The 23,795-nt window shown below is 39.3% G+C and overlaps 1 protein-coding gene and 1 long non-coding RNA gene across 3 annotated transcripts; one reads left to right on the forward strand and one right to left on the reverse strand.

The window, feature by feature from the left end:
- The first annotated feature begins 8,148 nt into the window (after positions 1-8,148).
- On the forward strand, positions 8,149-12,630 carry LOC105392892. 2 transcript variants are annotated; one of them, XM_048628796.1, is made up of 2 exons: positions 8,149-9,195; positions 11,013-12,630. In XM_048628796.1, exon 2 carries the CDS (start codon positions 11,112-11,114, stop codon positions 12,018-12,020), a length of 909 nt encoding a protein of 302 aa, XP_048484753.1. In that variant the 5' UTR covers positions 8,149-9,195; positions 11,013-11,111; the 3' UTR covers positions 12,021-12,630. Both variants share the same exon structure in this region, with proteins under 2 accessions (XP_048484753.1, XP_037971416.2).
- A 4,486-nt stretch (positions 12,631-17,116) lies between these two features.
- LOC125490229 lies at positions 17,117-20,921 on the reverse strand. Its single transcript, XR_007267553.1, has 2 exons — positions 20,459-20,921; positions 17,117-17,530 (listed from the first exon to the last, which is right to left on the reverse strand). It is a non-coding gene; the product is annotated as an uncharacterized LOC125490229 (long non-coding RNA).
- Positions 20,922-23,795: the final 2,874 nt, after the last annotated feature.

A 23,795-nucleotide genomic window follows, 5' to 3' on the forward strand; every position in this document is an offset into this window, starting at 1 on the left:
CTAACACTAGGTACATATTGCTCAGTCGACACTGAAATGCACACTTACCGATAGTAACATTCATGCATACAAACTAACTCAGGGTTCCACGATAAGATCGTCACTTTAAGGCAAATTGCAAAGTTACTTTGACTTGATGCATAACCTCGTTACAGGTTTTCGAGCGAAAACTATGTTTGCAACTTTCCCCTTATAAAGATGGTGCGACGAATATCAAAGACTCGTTTGCTGGAAGAGATGATATGTGTGTTTAAACTTGAGGTGGAGACGAATTTTGTGACTTGTTTATTAGTTGTTAAACCGAGAAGTACGAAAAGATAGTATTTTATCGATACATACAAAACTTAATCTTCTTTGAAATCTATGTTTTAAAGGGTAACTACACTCACGAGCAACCAAAAAGTTCCAGTGACAAAAGCACCAGATTAATATAAAATAAATAAATTAATTAATTAATATAAAACAGAAAATACTACATTTATGACGCTGTCTATAATATTCAATTACATTTAGCAGCGCTTCAGAATGTTATAACCATCGAAATAAATGTTTTGTTAAGGTTCCACTCGAGAGAGCCACGTACAGGAACTTCACCCCCTACCAGAATAGAATAAAAAAAAGAATAATGTTTTGTTAAAACAATGGGGTCAACGGGTGTCGACATTTTGTAAGTGGAACCTTTTCATTGCCGGTCAGTTTAACTCTCATCTCGTCTACATCAATCAGTATCACATATAGCTATGCATGTATTCGCTAAAAGCATTTCGCTGTAGTGTTGTCACGTTATAAGTCACACACCGTATCGCCTTTTTAGACAAGTATATCACATCGACTAAATGTGAAGGTAGAAGATGTTTCTTCATCAAACTTGTGAGCAACAAATCAGTATTACTGTGAATAACCTAACTGTCGGCCTTTAAGCGGTATATAACCTACCTTGTATTGTCAGAGACGAAGTAAATTATAGTGCAGAAAGATAGAGGTAAATTATTACGAGTATTTAATCTGAGAAATTATTGACGATTTTGAAGTATTTTTGTGTGTACCCTACATACCTACGTAATTTGGTTGACTCAACTAGTCCCTCTACTACAATACATACAAGATTACTCTCAAATGAGAGCACAAATATCAAATTCTATCAAATATCAAAATCCATTCAGCTACATTACAAAACATCCAGCTAAGCGCAAACACTCCTTTGAAAAAGGACAGCAAATGAAGTGTCAACCAAAAGAATATTTCACACTATCACGCACACTTGAGCAAACACTCTCTAACACTGACACAATAATGGACTGTCGGGGAATCCGTAGGTAGAGGTTGAGGTAGGTGACGACGTCACTACTGGATTCGTTATAAGTATTTGTATGGAATTCATTTGGCGGCTAGCGACATGACGCTCGACGACACGTCCATAAAAATACATAATACATAACTAACAGACAGACAGGAGGCCTAACACAGGACGTAAGACGAGCACGTCAAGACGTTTCACAACTTTTGCGTCGCACCCGTTCAGGAAGCCGCGCCATGTGAGTAAGCGCGATGCATAACATTTCTCACGTCCTGCGTCCCGTACTAGTCCTTCAGTCCGCCCGTGTATTAACTTCAAACACTCACGCACGCACAACGAGGATATTACTGTGAAATCTGGCCAGGGGGTCACTTCAGCTTACGAAAGAAGATGTTTCGTAGCGCTGCTGATCTGACTACGACTATATCCCGTATAGCGTATAAATATATTTTATTATAATAAATGTGCCAATACAACACTCGATCGATCGTTTTTTGTAAAGCTAAACTAAACTAAACTGTAGTAACCCTCACACATTGAGTTCCCTGATGGTACACTCACAAACCAATTCAATTTGTGGCGTTGTGCGGCGTCACAGTCGCGTGTCTCTCGCGTTCAGAAACTACGTGTCGACGAGAACAGAACAGAACAGAACAAAAAACCTTTAATTAAAATCACGGAGGATGTTAAATGAATGAAGACACACTCACGAGCAATGAAAAAGTTACACTTACAAAATGTCAAATGGCTGCAAATTTCAAAACATTTAATTTTGAATTTGATCAAAATATGTATTTAGTTGGTGATATTATTCTGTTGCGCTGATAAATGCACTTTAACGTTGCAGACGGCGTCATTAAGCTTGTATTCTCCGTTTAGGAGTATTTGGTGCTACTCGTATTGACACTGGAACCGTACGGTAAGCTATGAAAGTATAATAAATTAAAATGGATACTTACTGTGTCCTAAGTCCTAAAACTAAAACTTGCCTAAAGTCTGAGCAAAAAAATACTCTCGTGATTATTGTGTTTGTAGTACTCGCAGATCCGAAAAGTTTGTAAACAGACGTAGGTAGGTACTTTTACAAAGACAATTCCTTAACAAAGTATTTAACCTAAGTTATATACGTTATTCATCGCTGTGAATTATATCGATGGCTTATTGGACCAGCTCCAAGTTTCTGTGGACGAATTTGGCTAGACTTTTTATGTCGCTTTTTATCTTTGCGAAGAAAGATTCCACAGTCCTATAAAATACCATCATATTATTCTACCATGGGAACTTCTTTTTAGTTCTTACTTCTTTCCAAGTCAAATGGAAAAAGATAACTACTAAATGTCCGCTCCAAGCACCAACCAAACAGCGAGGGCTGATTCCGCTTAAGTTTCTGATTGCAATCAATAGTTTTTATTAAAGTCTGGAGAAAAATCTTTTATTCATCCCCAGATTCCCCAGGTTCATATTTTATTAACTTTTTCAATATGCCACAGATTTTTACTTGCTCATTCATTATCTTGGTCAATTATGTTTATTGAAAGTAAATTCAGACTATGTACAAAAGTAGGTAGTATATTGTACATAATAATATACAGGTTATTGCAAAGGTGGTAGGTTAGTAAGTAGTAAGCTGAAAGGAGGTGGCTCGGGGGTCATATTAGAAAACTTTTGTTCTACGACATTTCTAAATTCGGCAAATTAGTTGGTAATGTCTAGTAGTCTAGTTACTAACCCTGAAAGCTAGGTAATCCTCCTCAATAACGGTATATTACATTCAATTTCTTCGTCTATTCTATATTTGGCGGCACCCTCAAAGTAATCAGACTAAAACACGCGGAATAGCCTCGCGGGAGCTAACTCTGCATCAAACAAGACCGAGGATGTGTCAGAACGTCGGAGCTAAACGTGAATCTATTGAAAGTTTTCGGTTGCAGAATAACCTTTCAGTTTTACTTTACATGGATCGATTACCTGATATTAATACATAATATATAGATGAATTGAGTACTCCATATACTTAGATTTTTAAGCAATCATGTGTTGTTGTGAGGTAAGTATATAAGTTACTGAATTAGTTTTGTCAGTTGGTAACATCTTGTGTATTGCGTTGAAATCGCGTTGAAACACAGTATTAGGGTAACGTAAGGCTTCTCATCTTGTTCGATGTGACCTCATATCCATTTCACGCATATAAAATAATGATGACATCCACGTGCAAATGCATCCAATTTGCAGTAAAAAATAATCTGTTTTGTGTAACGACGATGTTCTTTATAAAATCACCTTTATGTCTAACAAAATGCATACGTAAGTGTACCAAACTATCATAATCTGTATGATATGAAATATATCTGGGAATATTTAGAAGGGAACCGTTGGAATAGATGAGTTTTCAAATGAAGATCTGAGGGCCTAGTGCGAGTTTTTTTTAGCCTATGAGCAGGGAAAGTACCCTGGGTACCGACTCTACCGTGCCGTACAAATTCGCGTTTACTCGCCACTACTGAAGCTATGTAAAAATTCGCACTTCGCAAGCATGCGGCTGTAAATTCCTCGTCAATCAGAGACCATCGCAGAGGTAAACTATTGACTGACTAAGTGCCAATTTCTCCATTCTCGGTTAGAGCATAACCAGGGAGTAGTGGTTAACTTTTGACACATCTGTTATGAATTTTATATAGGAGAGGAGGAGATGACGTTTAATTTATTAATCAATCCCTGTCGGTTAGACAACCGACAATGGAGAAATGAGCACTAAATGTACCTATACTCATTCCGTAAAGCTAGAGTAATAATAATAATAATATGTGGGGACATCTCACACACGGCCATCCGACCCCAAGCTAGGCAGAACCTGTGTTTTGGGTATCGGACAGCTGATATATCTACACAAATACATAGATAGATAAATATTAAATATAAATATCAACATCCCAGACCCGAGTACAAATATCTGTCATTAAACAAATATCTGCCCCAGCCGGGAATCGAACCCGGGGCCTTCGGCATAGCAGTCAGGGTCACTAACCACTACGCCAACCGACCGTCCCTGTAGGTAGAGTGACCCTGTAGGTACTGTGGTTTTTCTTTGTAATACCTATCTATATTTTTTTATTAACAGAACCTGAGTTAAATGTGTATAAAACATTACATTAGCAAAATTTTACAAACTTTAGCGCAGTTTAGCAAAAAGACACAGCTTACTGTGCACTTTCAAAGTCATTAGCAGCGAAAATCTGAGTCAAATAAAACATGCCCATTCCGTTTCCTCAGTGAAAATTCTGTAAAGCGCACAGCTAAATATTTGCTCAGCTAAATCAACTTAGTCCGGGACATCAACAACTTTTATGGCTCATTACAGTCACCTGCGTTGAACGTAATATCCGCTCCGTTCCTATGATTGCTTAAACATATTACACACCTCATATAAATGGTTAAGTGCCTAGTTTTATACCTAGCCTCGTGAGGCTAGATACTCTACTAAATTAATGTGTCAATAAAAATAAATAGAGAAATATTTTGTTGTGCTGGGCGATTCGGTAGTGGGTGATTCTTCGAAATTCCATTCTTCGTCTGATTTACATAGCCATTTATTATTAAATTTTTAGCTCTATAACATATGTTTATATATGAAAATACATACAGCAAATAACATATAATTGGAAAAGGCACTCTTTTTATCAAGTAGTTTCTGAGTCATTGTCATTACAATGTTTTGTGGCCATATGAATCAGAACCAGAAGAAAAAACACCATGGAAAACCATCTTTGTTTTAAACATGCAGCATTGCTCGTAATTTTCTTGTACTGTCATCGATAAAAGAACTACAGAAGGTTACGCAAAATAAAATTAAAACTTAAAATATTTAATTTTGTACCAGTGGCATGGAAAAAACTGTTCTAGGGTGACTATTTTCAGAAAATTTATAAAAGTGTCAATATCTCAAAAACTATCAACATTTTACTAAGGTCATATGGTGATATTCTGGTAACTCCTAAGCTGTACTATCAGCCCTTCAAGGCATGACGTAAACTTTTGAAACATTCTGTATAGGATGAGGTTTTTTACCGTATGAATCATATACATATAAATCAGGATTTTGCATAAAACCTTAAGTAGTTCATAATACATTCACACTACTATAGTGTTTTTTTTTATTTTTTTACATAAATCTATAACCCAAGAGCATTACATGAAACACATATTGAAGAATCATACTCAGAAAATAGATTTTTTACAGGAGGAATATTAAACAGAAGGGTGCCTGAACCAAGACCAGATATTGACCTTCTTTTCACCTGGATGTAGGCACACTAGGAGCATTAGGCATCTACTGGCTGGTGCGTTGGAGAGCTGGCTTCTAGCGAACGGATAGCCAGACTCCCATTGCCACTACATGACCTAGTACAGTAATACATGCCGGACACTCCTTAATTATTTATTTATAAAAAAACTTACGTATTTATAAGTCATCATCATCATCAGCCTTCTATCGCCCACTGTTGGGTATAGGCCTCCTTATTTGTGCGCCAATTCTTTCGTCTAGTCTATTTATAAGTACTAAATATATTTTTTTGTGAAAGGAAAACTCATTGCCCTTTGATAAAAATTTAATTTATGTTAATAAATTAAAAGGGAAATGTGATACTGAATATTTTGTTCCTCAAGCTGGCAAACGGACGCTCTATATGAATCAGAATAACACACTTCAAATATATTATTTCAGTACCGAAACAGCATTTACAAAAAAAATGAGATTGGTTACAAATAGAGATAGAGCTAAAGTGTATTGAAAAAAATTTACGTGTCATTATCTTAATTGGTTACAGAGATATCCTCAACGCCGTCGAAAATACGGTCTCTGAAGAATCAAGTATCGAACGTGGAAAGCGAAGATGTAGTACCTTCTTCCTGTTCACACATAATATCTGTAGTTGTATTGTTGTACAGACTACTAAATACTTACTGTACCTATAGGTGCCTATGGCTTTTGAGTGATTCTTCTGAACTACTGAACTATCTGCGATTGTTAACGTCGTTGTTAACTAACTAAGAAAAAAAATTCAAACGTTTCAAATTCAAAAATTCAAAACAGCAAAACAATGTCGTAATGATATGCATATGTGTGCGATCATGCACAGACCACAGAACAAGATCAGACGATCAAACAGAACACTGGGCTGGCGGAGTAATTTTATTATTTAGTTGAAAAAGAGGCAATTTGTTAATTGCCTAATCAAATTACTAAAAAAGAAAGTTTCCTTTTAAAATTACTTTGTACGAATTTACCATTAATTTCAGTAATAATAAGGAACTTTCCGAAGAATTTGGCATTAATTGATGATGAAAGATACATTTTATTCTCTAAAGGAAAATTTAAGTTAAGTACTTTGTTTTTTTTTTCTAAATCTGTTGTCCGCTACTTTGTGCTATCTTAGAAAGTGATCCGCAGTAAAAAAAAACTGATAGATATTGATGGAATGGAAGTAGATTTTCTACTTCCATGGATATCGTATTTTTTCGATCAGGTCATCAAATAATTTGATCCTAAAACATAATCAAATATGCCCAGCACAGTAATTGCGCTAAAAAAAAAAAAAAAAAAAACACGCACTCACGCCTTGTACTAATGTACTCCCTTGCGGGGTAGGCAGAGGTGCATTGCTGCACCCACTTTTCGCCAGAGTGTTATGTCAGTCCCAATGTAATAGGGGGCGGGCCTATTGCCATTTTACGGGCACATCCAAGACCCGAGAACAAATATCTGTGTTTAAACAAATATCTGCCCCAGCCGGGAATCGAACCCGGGACCATCGGCTCAGTAGTCAGGTCACTAACCACTACGCCATTCGACCATCGAGCATAGACATAGAGTAAAAAAGTGGCATAGTTGGCAAAAGTGGCAGCCGTCGCGTTTCACTTCGGTTCATTGCTCCGTACATCCGAGTCCGCGTTGTTCTATGATTGCTCCCGAGCGGAGATTGGGAATAACGGAATAAGTAACACGGGAGTAGCTGTCATGGCATATGGATAGGGCCGTGGTTAGTAGGTACCTAGTGGTAACGCAGTATTGTGTTTGAAATCTATATCCTTGTAATTTGTATGTACTATGTACGTAAAAATAACTTCATTAGTACTTTATAATCGCTATTCTATCTTTCAGACTAATTAGTTACTTAAGTATATCGATTAGGGGATATTATATTAACTTTCATGGGTACCTCGTCTACTTTCCTATAAAATATATTATACAAAATTAAGATGACAAATCCAACAGTTATGATTATATTTCTTCGCTTCATTCTTCAGATATGATTTAATTACCAGGTAGTCCCTCTTATTTTACTGGCAACTTCGCACATTTTTAAAGTTTAAAAGTATTAACTTTGACTTAAAACTAGTTAAAACGGATTTCCGCCCTACCTAGGCCTCACCCGCCATCTTTCCATTTACTCATTCCTCTTTTGTGCGCGGCGACTATCGCACGCTACACGATCATCATGCCGAAACGAAGTGCAGAAGCGCAAATAGAACGTTACGCCAAGAAAATTAGAAAGATTGAAGAAAAACAAAGACGACGCAGAATTGTAACTCCATTTGATTCGTCTTCAGATTCAGATGAAGGTAAGCTAAGATTCATATTATTTTAAGTGTGTAAAAGTGAAAAAAATTAAAGACGAAACAGTGACATTGTCATTTTTCAAAACCAAGTGTTTTTTTTCTAAAAACATTCTGCATCGGGGTGGACTGCGAGTCCTCAACGATGACAAAAGCAGAAAATACGTACAACCTGATAACAGGTGTATCGTTCCTCTGCGAAATTACAATGGAAAATAAAATTTTCGAAAAATAAAATAAATATTTTATTTCTTTTCTCGTCTACCCACATATTTTTTATATTCACAACCTAAATTACTAATTGTAATTTCAGGTAACGAAGATACGGGCCAAGCCGTAGAAAATGATGGCAACGACTTCCTGGAAGCCGCACCAGTTGTGCCGGACACTATAGCGGTGTGCAGCGACACCCCTGACCAAAATATGGACAAAAATATGGACCAGCCGGTAATGCAAGATGTCTCCCTGGCTAACGAGGATCCAGAAGTGGACCCCGATTTACTGTCGGCGCTTGGTGAGTCCGTGTCAGATACCCCTGACTATGGCGATAATATTCATGAAAATTTATCGAAACTGTGGCTTCCTTTATTAAAAAAAGGAATGCCCAAGGATAGCAAGGAGAAAACACTAAAAGACTATTTAGTACCGGATAATTGTAGACTTTTACAAGCCCCAAAACTAAACGCAGAAATCTCAGCTTGGGCACCGGCCATGGTACGTAATCGGGACAAAACTCTCGCGGCCTCTCAACAACAACTTGGCTTAGGTATCACCGCCATCAATAGAGGCATTGACATTCTTCTGAAGAGCGAGGACAAGGTGCAGGCTATGAAACATCTTAGCAACGGTTGCCGATTACTGTGTGACTCTCACTACTTAGCTACACAAAGTCGAATAAAACTGATCACGCCAAGCTTAGACATAACCTTTTTAAACGTGGTAAATGAGTCAGAAAGAGACGAAACCTTGTTCGGGTCCTCGCTATCAGAAAAAATAAAGGCCGCCAAGGCAATTGAAAAACAGGGGTTGCAGATAAAGAAGCCGGCGAAACCTCAAAAACCCGCGACTCCTCAGCCCGGCGCTCGGTCCGCGTCGTTTCAGGGAAACTGGACTGCGCCTCCTCCTCGGTACCCGACGAACAGGGGGGGGAGAGGAGGCTACAGGAGGCCGCCACCGCCGCCAGCAGCAGGGCGCCGCTCCTACGCGCCGCCAGCGCACCACCCGGTGCGACCCGCTGCCCAGGACAAGACACGTGCCTCGGGGCACGCTCAACACTAGCTCAGGTACATTCGGGTAGACTCACACACTTTTACAATTGTTGGTTACAAATAACAAACAATAAAGTTGTACTAGACTGGATTAGGAATGGCCTTAAAATACCTTTTAAGACAAGTGTCTGCCAATCTATTGTGCCTAAAGTTGTTTTATCTCATACTGATAAATTAGATATGTTGGAGGCTATTAATACATTGAAACATATAGGTGCTATTACGAAATGCAAATTGACCGAGAATCAATTTATATCTAAAACATTCCTTACTCCTAAACCTAACGGAGGCAAACGTTTCATTCTAAACTTAAAATCTTTAAATAAGTTTATAACTACCGAACATTTTAAAATGGAAGATCACCGAACAGCATGCAAATTGATACCGTACGGTGGATACCTAGCTACTATCGACATAAAGGATGCTTATTTCCTTTTGTCAGTACGGCAATCCGACCGTAGGTACTTGAGATTTCAGTTTCAGCCCAGTGACTCGAACGAAACAATAACGTACGAGTTCAATTGCATGCCGTTCGGTTTATCAGTTGCCCCACGTGTTTTCACAAAAATTATGAGGGAAGTTATGACTTATTTGAGGTACCACGGCTACAAATCTGTATATTTTTTGGACGACATCCTCTGCATAGCCGATTCTTACGAGCAGTGTACTGCCAACGTTAACGAGACGTTGAAACTTTTACAATGCCTTGGATTTGTTGTAAATTACGATAAAAGTAATTTAACTCCGCAAACCACTTGCAAATACTTAGGATTCATTTTCGATACAGAGAATTTAAGTATTTCCCTACCCTCGGATAAGCGAAGTAAGATAGCTCAGTTGGTAACCAAGTTTAGTAAAATACAATCTTGTACTATTCGTGAACTCGCTCAACTAATTGGAGTACTGGTCGCCGCCTGCCCTGCGGCCAAGTACGGCTGGTTGTATACCAAAATTTTGGAACGTGAAAAGTATCTTGCATTACTTACAACCGATAATTATGAAGCGAAAATTAATTTGCCTAGGACCATGTTAACAGATCTAGACTGGTGGTTAGCAAATATTAATACAACGTCCAATTTTATGAGACAGCCAAACTATGACTTAGTAATTTATACCGATGCGTCAAGTAGTGGCTGGGGCGCCGTGTGTAAGAATAAACAAGTAAGTGGTAGGTGGAAGGACACAGAACAAACTGAACACATCAACTTTTTAGAATTGATGGCTGTTTCATTAGGACTGAAGTCATTCGCTAATGAGTTAACCAACTGCGCCATCCTGCTTCGCGTTGACAACACGACTGCAATAAGCTACGTGAATCGTATGGGGGGTATTCAATACCCCCACCTTAACGATCTAGCTAGGACCATTTGGCAATGGTGTGAGCAGCGCGGCCTCTGGATATTTGCATCATATGTGAACACGAAAGAAAATCGCGCTGACGCTGCATCCAGAATAGTCAATCCAGATACCGAATGGACAATTTCTGATTCAGCTTTCCAAGATATTGAGCGACATTTTGGTAAACCAAAAATCGATTTATTTGCTTCTCGAGATAACGCTAAATGTCCGAATTTCGTTTCATGGAAACCAGATCCTGATGCGGTAGCCGTAGACGCTTTTACATTAAACTGGAGCTCAAATTTTTTCTATGCTTTTCCGCCATTTTCCCTTGTGTTAAAATGTCTTAGAAAAATTATGGACGATAAAGCAAGCGGTATCTTAGTATATCCCTATTGGCCGTCGCAGCCATGGTTCCCATTGTTAAATGATTTAATAATTTCAGACGTACTATATTTAAATCCTGATAAGTACCTTCTGCATTCTCGTTTCAGGGATCATCATCCCCTACACCACAACCTTACCCTGGGTGTCGCGAAGCTCTGCGGCACTCCTTCATCCGACGGGGCGCCTGTGCAGACTCGTCAACGTTGATGTTAGCTTCGCTTTCCAACAGTACTATAAAACAGTACAACACCTCGCTCAAGCTTTGGTGGCAGTTTTGTATTGTTCACAATATAGACGTATACAAGCCATCGTTATCTGCTGTATTAAAATTTCTATCTGCACAGTTTAATAACGGTTGTGCGTATGGCAGTCTCAATTCCCACCGTTCGGCTTTATCCGCTCTCATAGGAAATAATTTAGGTTCAAACGATTGCGTCAAACGTCTTCTTAAGGGCGCCTATAAGTTAAAACCTACTAGACCCAAATACTCTAACACCTGGGATCCCCAGTTGGTATTAAACCACATCTCAACGTGGATTCCTAATAGTGACCTCAGTCTCGAGAAAATTACTAAAAAACTAGTAACCTTACTAGCTATTTGCACCGCCCATAGAGTACAAACGTTTTCCCTCATCAAACTTGAAAACATATTATTGTCGGATAGCGGCATAAAAATTAACATCTCAGATATTATAAAAACATCTGGTCCCGGCAGAGACCAACCAGTTTTGTTCCTGCCATACTTTAGGGAAAATATAAGTATTTGCCCAGCTACAGTCCTCTCAGACTATATTTCTAGAACTAAAAATATTAGACCTGAGGGCACAAATATACTTATACTAACATATAAACGGCCCCATAAGCCGGCTACAACGCAATCCATCAGTAGATGGTTGAAGCAAGTGTTGTCGGAGAGCGGAGTGGACACCAGCGTGTACGGAGCTCACAGCACGAGGCACGCTTCCTCCTCCGCCGCGAGCTCCGCCGGGGTCAGTATCGAAACTATTCGAAAGACTGCAGGCTGGACAGCCTCATCCAATTCTTTCGCCCGTTTCTATCATAGGCCTGTAATTAATGAGGGCGAATTTGCGCAATCAGTTTGCTTGTCAGGGTAATAACTTATCAATGTATTATCAATAATTGTTACCTATTACTTAATTAGATTATAAGAAAAGTTAGGCTTTTTTTGTTGTTGTTGTAGGGTGTATAGAATTAGTATACCTACAAATTTAGTTCATTCAATTAATGATTAAGATGATCGTAGAAGTTAACTTGTAAAAGGTAAAATAAAACATTATATAACATATTTACTTAATTTTATTTCCAAAACTTCCTGCTCTTAACATCTACCTGGTAATTAAATCATATCTGAAGGATGAAGCGAAGAAATATAATATATGATCAAACGAACTTCCAAGTGAAGTTCGATCATTATTATATGAGTCGCTTCATTCGAAGATATGATCACCCTCCCACCCGGAGGACTCCCTATAAAAAGAAAGTTTTGAGTTAATCTCTAAAAAGAATGAGTAAATGGAAAGATGGCGGGTGAGGCCTAGGTAGGGCGGAAATCCGTTTTAACTAGTTTTAAGTCAAAGTTAATACTTTTAAACTTTAAAAATGTGCGAAGTTGCCAGTAAAATAAGAGGGACTACCTGGTAATTAAATCATATCTTCGAATGAAGCGACTCATATAATAATGATCGAACTTCACTTGGAAGTTCGTTTGATCATATATAACATTGATATCGAACAAGGGTTGTTCTACCTTTTTTGGCATAAGATTTATTTGCCTAATATCGTATTGCATAGTAACGTTTGGTCAAAGTCTCGTTACGCCGAAAATCGTATGGCATAAATCTCGTTTAGTAAAAAGTTATTTCGCATAACATTGTTTAGCCTAATAATGGTATGGCCAAATCTTGAATAGCCTAATAATGCTATGGCATAGGTTCATACAAAGTAATAATATTCGTTTGGCTTTAACTTTGACGGAGCGTCTCCCTACATAGCCCAAACTGGTGCCTTGTATTGTTTCCGCTGTTTGAAAAACGCTCCGCTCCGCTTCGCTGCGCTCCGCTTTGGTTTTGATGAACATGTGCACCTAACACGCTCCTCCTCGCTTTGCTCGTCGTCGCACCTATTTTTAGGTTTCGATCTCATGGGGTTTGTAATAATTATATTGGTCGTTAACTTTCGATTTTTTTATCATACAATATCGTGATTTTCGGGATGTAGGAGAAAAATACCACAATTTGTACATTTACTACATACTTAATATATTATTTATTAAGATAACATTAGGAGAAACAAGATTATACATAGGTATATACCAACATAAATTTGAGCAAACGAAACTTAGGTGTTTAAAGATTGTGCCTAAAGAGTTTTAGACGAAACGAGCCTTATGCCACATAAGTCTAGGCAAAGTGATGGTTCGGCCAAAAAAGTTTAGACCATACGAGTTATGCGAAATGAGTTTTGGTCAATAAAGATTATGCGAGATGAGCGGAACCCATCGAACAAGTCAAATTTCAGAGGCAAAACAACTCTGAACGCACTGCAGGAAATTCGTAAACCGCAGAATGATCAAACGTCAACAAATCTTAGTTAGGTACTCATTGTTCGCGATATAGCAGTAATGAGGCAGCCATTTCGACGAGTAAATGTTACGGTAACTAGATAGGCGTTGTGTGTTTGCTGTTTCGTACTGCACGCCTATTGTGGCTCCGGAACTACGGACCCATTCTGGTTATCCTACTGCGGGTTTCACTATTGAGAACGAGAAAACGTAAGTATGAGATGCTGTGATTGGCTGAACTGTCATGGAGCTGGCAGACCTAATTTTAATACTTTTGATAGGTGATTTTTCATTCATATCTTTACGTCTCGTACGCTCTCTTTGAGTACGTCAAAAAGCAAACGGAACTAATATAGAATCACTTTGTGGAGCCTGAGGTGGATGCGAGCCGCGATGTATATTCGTTTATAAACAAGAAAACTAGCTTTATAATTCTGTTTTTAATGCATGTTGTGTAACCTGAAAAATCTGCATTACATTACGTACCTTGTATAGTATCATAGGTATTGACTAACGGTGTCTAGAAATAGCAGAATAGTTCCTCAGTAACGGTATTGTTGGTAAACAGCAACGTTGTTTGTAGTCAGTGCTCGAAACGTACGGAAAATTTCCGTACTCATCAGTTAGATAGTTGTTAGTTTCCCGTGATTATAACGTTCAGTTCAATATTTAACGTACTTATTGGGTATGCGAGAAAACTTTCGAGGTATCAATGAACATCATCCATCTATGAAGGATTCCAGTATACATGTAAGGGTTTCAAAGTAAGGCAAATAATTATATTAATAATTAATTTCATATTAATTTTTTACACATACCTATGAAAGTATGAAAAAATGTGAAAAGATAACTTATTACCCGACCTAAATTCTGTTGCAGCTGACATCATCACAACCCATCACGTCCCCACTGCTGGGGCACGGGTCTCCTTCCATTAAAGAAAGGGTTTAGGCCCATTCCACCACGCTGGCCCAGTGCGGATTGGCGGACCCCAACACAAGCAAGCAACCACTTTTATTTATTCGGTTCCAATCGATACAAGTCAAATAATGATCAGGTGCTCCGCAAAGCTACACAATAGTATCTTGTAGTCCCTTACAGTCAAAGGGTGATTCCACATAAGCCACATCGTACACAGATTAGAATTTATCAGTGAAAGAGCCAATAAAATGTCGATGAACCGGACATCCAAAACAGAAGAGTCTGACAACGGTTAAAAGATGGTACTTACTTATTTTTTCTTTAACTGGTAGCCGTAACTGATTGAAGAAGAGTAAGACGCACCACGTTATTTTCCGATATTACAAATAAAAATAATTGTTCAATGGACAACTTTCAACAACGATAAAAAATTTAAGCCGAATAAGTTAAGTTCGCGTAAAGCCTAGTTCATTCACTAACAAAATGCTACCCAGTATTTGTTTGCTACAACAAAGTAAGCAAACCCTCTCCAAATGGCATACGTAATGTTGAGCCTTGTTACACTCGCCGATAGGTACCTAGTGAAATATAAAGCAACTAGTAAGTAAAAGGGTTTAATAAAACCTGGTAAGTTTCTCTGTCACTGGAACTTTTTCATTGCTCACAAAATAAAAATAACTACCTATATTGAACAATAATGCCTGACTGGTTAAAATGATATCACCAACACTTGCAAAGTACCTAATCATGTTAAGGATATAATTTAAAAAAATATATTTTCTCAGCTACTATAGAAATTCAAGTTCAGAGAACTCTATTTAATCAAAAAACTAACTTTCAGACATTCGAACTAGTGCAGCTATGTGCTTGCCTGAACTTACAGCAAACTTGACTACTTAAACTAGTAGTGGCAAGTTATCCTAGAAAAGCCTAGCCTTTGCCTAAGTGCTGTCACACAGAATAACACACTTAAGCTAGGTTTAAGTGACAGATTGTGAACTCGAGCGAGGTTGATGGCGTGCAAGTTATTGACCCTGGCCCAATTCTGGTATTTTTAGGGTTCCGTACATCAAAAGGAAAAATGGAACAATAAATTTGTCTTTTTCATGTAGCTATTTTTGTGTCCATCTACTGGGAAAAAAGCTTTTTCGAGCTTACTCACTACTTTCTTAAGGATATATATGACAAAATGGTAATCGAACACGGGGCCGCAGGAACAATAGTTAGGGTTACTGACCGCTGTACCATCCTTTTGTCTGCGTCAGTTAGTAGAATGGCCCTCACTGCTTTCACAAGGCTTATGGTTTATTTACTTTAGACATATAAAGCTGCTTAGCTTTAAATTGAATTTGCTTATCAAAGCAAGAAGTCTACACATTTTTTATACTTCCAAGTAAGTATATAAATAAAAAATATGATTAAAAAATACCTTTAGCAAACTACATTGCTTTATATACTTGTTGGTTGTATATACTTTATATACGTCTTGGGACTTGTCATCGTTTGTGTTTGAAATCTAGGTATTACTGATATCTTAAATCAGAAATATAAACATTTACCTCTACTGTTAATGTAAATTATATTATAATCTCAATTTGATTTACAATTGCAACGGATTTACCCAGCACAATATATTTAGGTACAATCAGTTAATGGTTTACGAGCCCGACAATTATTTATCACAACAAGATTTAAATTCCCATTTCAAAGCGGCCAGAATGTAATTTGGCTTCCAATTGATGACAGCTAAAAAATAAACCTTTTAGGACTTGTAAAAACCGATATATACTAATAAAAGTAGTAACTTAAGTATAATAAAAATCACATACTTCAATCCGTCAGCGGATTTACGATTTCATAAAAGAAAGGAGAATGGCCATTTCTCTATGGCGCCATGACCCAGAGCGGCCATTGATGAAACATACACTGATGTGTAGTCCGTGACTACAGCATATACTGGTATTAATTTTATTATTATGAGGCATGGGAGAACGAAGATATAAGTGCTGAAACATCAAGTCTTTCTACTGTAATAGATGTTACCCTCGAGCTAAAAATTGTTTTTAAAAGTGTTCCCGTGGGGATTCCTGGATAAAAAGTATTCTATTTTACTCCGGGATAACGGGAACTTGAATAGAATAAAATAATTTTTGAAATTCGTCTCTTTATAAACATAGGTTTTTGAGTGTGAAATGTGCAAAAATAATTATAATATTATTTACATAAATAAAATCATGTAATACATTTTGCGATGCACTATGTATTGGGAATCCCATGATTTACATTATAAAACTTATTTTGCGTGTAATATTCATCAAAATCATATATAACGAAAAAATAAAAATTAATTAATTAACTTTTGAACCCTAATATCTCAAGAACCCCATGGTTTAGATTTTTTTAAATATTTTTCCCTGGTAGTAGACATTTTTATCAATAACTTAAAATAGGTTTGGTTAGTGGCTGCTAACTTACGCAAAGCGGGTCAGATTTCGCCATTCTTCTTTACGAACTTGCACTAGAAAAAAAATGTATTGTTTTAGCTGCGGGATACCTGACAGTAATAAAGCACCCTCACATGGTAGATAGATGGTTTACGCACAACTGACCATGTTCTGCTAATTTGTTGCCAGTTCAGTCAAGCGCCGTGACTTTTACCCGTGGTTAGGTGAAGAAGGCCGTGGAAGGTGTTGGCACCCTTAGGGATAAATAAACATGTGTTAAAACCAGAAGGAAAAGGTGGCACAAAAAGTAAACTCATTTGTGAAATAGGTTCGTTTTACGATAAATCATTAATACAACTTGAAAACATGAGGATTTATATCAATAACAAACAAATTAAATCAGAAAGTACAAGAACACGACTCCATATTCAAATCAACTCCCCCCTTCCTTGACAATGACATTGACATCTCCTTTTTGACGTTTCCCGCCATGGCTTATCTGCCGACCACAGAGTACGTAGTCGCGGTGTAAATACGATTGCTTCCTGTTATTATTCTGAGGTTCGGAGTTATATTTGTAACACGGCCTTTCCTGATGGCGTGACGTCCTCGACCGCAACGTCTTCTCAAAGTCTTCAACACCACGCTCTAGGCAATCCAAAACTCAGCACTTCAAAATCTGTAAACAATTGATGTGATTAGAAGGCTATTTTTGCATTTTGTTCTAATTGGGCAGAGGCACACGTGTCGGCTTGCCACCCTAACCACTGGCAGAGGCACACGAGTCGGCTTGCCAACATCACCACTAGCAGAGGCACACGAGTCGGCTTGCTAACCTAACCACTGGCAGAGGCACACGAGTCGGCTTGCCACCCTAACCACTGGCAGAGGCACACGAGTCGGCTTGCCAACATCACCACTAGCAGAGGCACACGAGTCGGCTTGCTAACCTAACCACTGGCAGAGGCACACGAGTCGGCTTGCCACCCTAACCACTGGCAGAGGCACACGAGTCGGCTTGCCAACCTCACCACTGGCAGAGGCACACGAGTCGGCTTGCCAGCAACTTGGGCAGAGGCACACGAGTCGGCATAACCCTGAACAAGAGATAAATCGGCACACAAATAAATAGTAAAAATTCAGCACTGGCAGAGGCTCACGAGTCGGCTTGCCAACATCACCACTAGCAGAGGCACACGAGTCGGCTTGCTAACCTAACCACTGGCAGAGGCACACGAGTCGGCTTGCCACCCTAACCACTGGCAGAGGCACACGAGTCGGCTTGCCAACCTCACCACTGGCAGAGGCACACGAGTCGGCTTGCCAGCAACTTGGGCAGAGGCACACGAGTCGGCATAACCCTGAACGAGAGATAAATCGGCACACAAATAAATAGTAAAAATTCAGCACTGGCAGAGGCACACGAGTCGGCTTGCCAACAACTTGGGCAGAGGCACACGAGTCGGCATAACCCGAACAGAGAGATAAATTGGCACACAAACTAACAACAAAAAAATAATTGTTAATACCTTTGTTAGCATTCAAACAAATAAATAATTTAAAAAAAAGTTATGAATGAAAGTCAAAGCCACTCATCGCATTTCTGCGTGAGGTCCCGTCGAGAGCGGTTTGAAGTACTTGTGAATGCCCCTCGATGCATATTCCACGTCAGCCGTCTATGGCCAACGGTAGCGCGCATCATGCGCACACAGCATGCGTACTGTGCACCCGCGTCAGGCGGTTGCCTGCGCGACCACCAAACCGCAGCGCGCATACAGCGCAGACAGCAGCGCGCATACAGCGCACACAGCAGCGCGCAGATAGCGCACACAGCAGCAAACACAGCAGTGCAGGCCGCAGACAGCAGCGCGCATTCAGCGCAGACAGCAGCGCGCATTCAGCGCAGACAGCAGCGCGCATACAGCGCAGACAGCAGCGCGCATACAGCGCACAGAGCAGCGCGCAGACAGCGCAGACAGCAGCGCGCAGACAGCAGCGCGCATTCAGCGCAGACAGCAGCGCGCATACAGCGCACACAGCAGCGCGCAGACAGCGCAGACAGCAGCGCGCATACAGCGCACACAGCAGCGCGCAGACAGCGCACACAGCAGCAAACACAGCAGTGCAGGCCGCAGACAGCAGCGCGCATTCAGCGCAGACAGCAGCGCGCATACAGCGCACACAGCAGCGCGCAGACAGCGCACACAGCAGCAAACACAGCAGTGCAGGCCGCAGACAGCAGCGCGCATTCAGCGCAGACAGCAGCGCGCATTCAGCGCAGACAGCAGCGCGCATACAGCGCACACAGCAGCGCGCAGACAGCGCACACAGCAGCAAACACAGCAGTGCAGGCCGCAGACAGCAGCGCGCATTCAGCGCAGACAGCAGCGCGCATTCAGCGCAGACAGCAGCGCGCATTCAGCGCAGACAGCAGCGCGCATACAGCGCACACAGCAGCGCGCAGACAGCGCACACAGCAGCGCAGGCCGCAGACCGCAGGGCGCAGACAGCAGCGCGCAGACAGCAGCGCGCATTCAGCGCAGACAGCAGCGCGCATACAGCGCACACAGCAGCGCGCAGACAGCGCACACAGCAGCGCGCAGACAGCGCACACAGCAGTGCGCAGAGCGCACTGCAGGTACTGCATCGGCACCATCTGGTTGCAATCCAGCTCGGCCAGTCTGACCGGTGTAGAAGCTGGCTTCATTGAGATTCTCATTCTAAAGCTGCACTCATCCAGTCAAGTCTGCTTAACAAAAAAAAACATCAAATATGAGTCAAAATTCATATCCTGCATTAGCTTTTATCTCAAGTGGTACCAATTGAAGGTAGACTTTTTTTTTTTTGACCTCATTTACATTCAGTTTGGCCACTCCTGTAATAAAATTAAACCATTCCTATCATACCATTCGGCCACTCCTTTAATAGGGTCTCACACACCTACGTATGGGGATCAGAACCAATCTTAACTGCTTTCATAGGTTAGGTTATGAAACATAAGAAGCAATAAGTACTTGCTGAGTACTGAGTACTGAGTAACTGTACCACATTATTTCAGGTTTACCTATCTCAATACATCTATATACAATGACATGGAGTGATGGTTGGTGCTACATGTAAGAAGCTACTCAAGCTGATGGCATAATTATTATCCTTTCACACCGTCACTTACCATCTCAACCTTAGATTAACAATATACAGATGGTGTGCCACATACATACAAAAGCAAAGCAGTTTTCTGCATTTTGTTTACTGTCAAACCGTTTTAATTTCAACCTACTACACCTCTGAGCCAACAAAGTCACAAACTAAACTTATTCAAAATAAGAGCTCAGCGGTAGAAGTGGGGTGTTATTTTTATTGACATTTCTTTTGCACTGACACTCGATCTAGCTTGTGTATTCAACTGTTGAATTCATCTTTGCTTTCATATAAAATGATTTCAAAACAAATGTTAATTGATATCTGAACTATTGAAATAACTTAAACTGGTAGCAACATAATGCATATTCCCTGTGAGCACGGGCAACAGTGGCGTGATGCAATCACTTCCTAATTCAAATCTTACCACGATAAATAGTGCCAAGAACATACTTACAGGCATTACAGGAATAATACCAAACTACCTGTTACTTCTTTTCACAACACCAATGTACTTACGTACCGGCTTTATACAACAAGAACTCATAAACTCACCGCCTAGGGGACAGAAAATTTATAAAATAAAGTGTGCAGAATACCAATATTTCTGTATTTTTCTGATTTAACTTGTATTGTATGAAAAACATAGGCAGAAGCGGAAAATAGCGCGTGGAAAGAATCCCACTTCTGATGTTAAAACCAGAAGGAAAAGGTGGCACAAAAAGTAAACTCATTTGTGAAATAGGTTCGTTTTACGATAAATCATTAATACAACTTGAAAACATGAGGATTTATATCAATAACAAACAAATTAAATCAGAAAGTACAAGAACACGACTCCATATTCAAATCAACTCCCCCCTTCCTTGACAATGACATTGACATCTCCTTTTTGACGTTTCCCGCCATGGCTTATCTGCCGACCACAGAGTACGTAGTCGCGGTGTAAATACGATTACTTCCTGTTATTATTCTGAGGTTCGGAGTTATATTTGTAACACATGAGTATGTCAGCGGGCAACAACATTATGATGATGATTTTGTGGAAATTATTGATTTTGTAAAATAGTAACCTATAAATCTGTAAGAACAATCGGTTAAAAAATTTGAGAGTCAAAAATGCTACCTTTGCTTATGAGGCGTTTGTTAAAAAAAAAAAAAGTTCCTTTTTGGAGAAATAGATGGCGTTGTCTGGGGTTGTACCAACTTTCAAACCCTCAGAACACACTCAGATCACAATATGTTATTCTGTGAGGCTAACGAAATGTGAAAGTGACGTAGGTAGGTAGAATTGTAGTATTATTTTCTCTATGATGTCGATGTCACTGTTGCTTCAGCGTTCAGTGCGATTGAGCGTACAGCCGTTCTTTTCAAGTTTTCTCAGTTTCCTTGTGTTTCTCCTGTATTAATTGAGTTGTAGTTGAGGTATCTGCTCCTCCTCCCTTGATACTGTAGATTTAGTGCCCTTGAGATAGTGACTCTTTTGAGATAGTGACTCTTGTGAGATAGTGACTCTTGTGATAGTGACTGCTATACTGTAATAATGCCTAAGGACTATGGATCATGGTCCCTTGCCAATCTGAAGATAGAGTTACGAAAACGGAATTCTCATCTTGTCTTGTAAGTATTTCTTTGGGATCTTATTTAGGATCATACAATAAATAAAAATAGAAAATCAGTTCTCGCACGCAGCACCCGTTCAAACGGCGCGCATAGAGAAAAGAACACTACGTGACGGCGCGGGTAGAACTATTAATACTTAGCACTATCCCAAGCCACATGCAGTCTGAGCCTCGGAAGGATGGCTCGCGCTACCACCCGACATTTAATCACAACTAGTGAGTTCTTATTCTGAGTTTAGTACTCTTTGCTCTCTATGTAATTTTTGACAGTTGGTACACTGCGTTTTCACGCCATCTATCGGCTTACCCAAAAGCTCAACTGACAGCTGTCAAGGAAAACGGCTCATTGGAGATGCAAAGGAAATGGTATCAGTAAATCAATGAAACAGAAATGTCATGCCTAATCACTATCAAAAATTACAAAGAATAATTATGTATGTCGTCCTAATAAAACATTTTGGCACTCATGTCAGACGAACTTGTAGTTTTCAGATTTTATTAGTAAAACTAAATCGAAGTAAAATTTTAAAACAAAAAATGTAGCAGAAAGGGGCACTGTTCATATTTATTTTGGGGCACGCTGTGAACATAAGTAAAACATTAGGTGAGAGGAGATCGCCCAATCCGGCGCCTTTACCTGTTCTGAGGCAGAAGTCAACCATGACCCGAGATGGCTCGTAATAGGGTTGGTTTTTGAAAGTTAGCTTCATAGTGAGATTACTCTTAAGAGTGATAATACTCGTACTGTAGGTTTTGTCTCCAGGGATTGAGCACTCTCCAGCACGTGTTTGCACTGGAGAGTTATTAGAGAAACCGAAATACAATATATATGAGATCTTGGCTGAATGAATTTTGTTATAGCAACTTAACTGTGGCCAAACTAGCCATGGCTAGTTTAATATTTTAGCACCCGGAAATTAAGTATCTCGTATGTAGAAAGGAAACAAATTTAAAACTGATTGTCTTTTATCGTTTCGGGTAAGTATAGATTTGAGGGATTTTAACTTTGCTTGCAAAATTAGCTTAATATTAAGCATAATAATACAATATTGAAAGTAAATATGTGAAGATGGTTACATTACAAATGCTTATTTAGCTAACATACTTTCAGTTGTGATTTACCTCGGAATAAGGACACTTTACCTTATATTAGGTATAGCTGAACACAAAAGAGTAGAGATTAATGTTTTTGGAACTAAACAGATTTAAACCTGGCAATAAAAAAAACTTGTGATTTGTGGTCTGTTTCTATGGTTTGAATGTCAAACTCGCCCTGTTCCTGTATAAACAAATCGAATTTTGCTTAATTTTGGAGTTTTGTGGATTGTTGAGTTTGTTCACGAAGTGAAAATTAATGAAACCATTTGCAGCGAAGCTAGACAGATGATTTACAGCGTTTACCTACGATGTTTGGCGGAGAATGAGGCTGGAGAAGTATTAGTCAATATATACGAGTGGATGAATATCAAACTGCCATATGTCACGTCCACGCAAAATTTGGGAAATGGAGGTTTTTGTTTTCTCTATTATTTAATGGTCATAGAACTTGCCCCGTGATTTAATCAGTTGACTTGTGACCTTAAGAATGTATTTTAATAAACAAATCCATTATAACACTCATAGAAAGGCGTAAAAGTTAATAAACAGTTTGGACTTAATGCAGTTAGATATGCCCATACAAGACTTATGCTGTTTTGATATGAGTCATAAGGACTTATAGTTATTTGAGAAATACTAATATCATTATGGGCCGGACTCAGTAAGACTAATATAGTCTATATTCTATTAAATACAATGAAGTTAATCAACCAAAATTTATCGGTAGAAAAGTACCTACCTACCGTATTGTATTCCCGATACGGCCCTGTGTTTACTACGAAAATGCTTTGTGATTGACACGTGGGTTGGAAAATAAGGGGTTTTAAACTTACTTCGCCATAGTTTTCTGTCGTTTTATGCTACACTTTTCAATCTGTTCCTTTTCCGAGCTTTATCAGGGTCCACAATCACAATTTCCTCAACATTTTCATTCATATTCGTTATAAAACACTGGGACCACACACCACAGCCTCGAAAATCTCACCAAGACTGACGCCATGTTGAAAAAATTACGCTCTGTGATTGGCCGGTATGGACTTGTGAAAATTTGTAATGCGAAACGGTTAGACTTAAAAGGATTTG

This window comes from Plutella xylostella, chromosome 21 (genome assembly GCF_932276165.1).
Source record: "Plutella xylostella chromosome 21, ilPluXylo3.1, whole genome shotgun sequence".
NCBI lineage: Eukaryota > Metazoa > Arthropoda > Insecta > Lepidoptera > Plutellidae > Plutella > Plutella xylostella.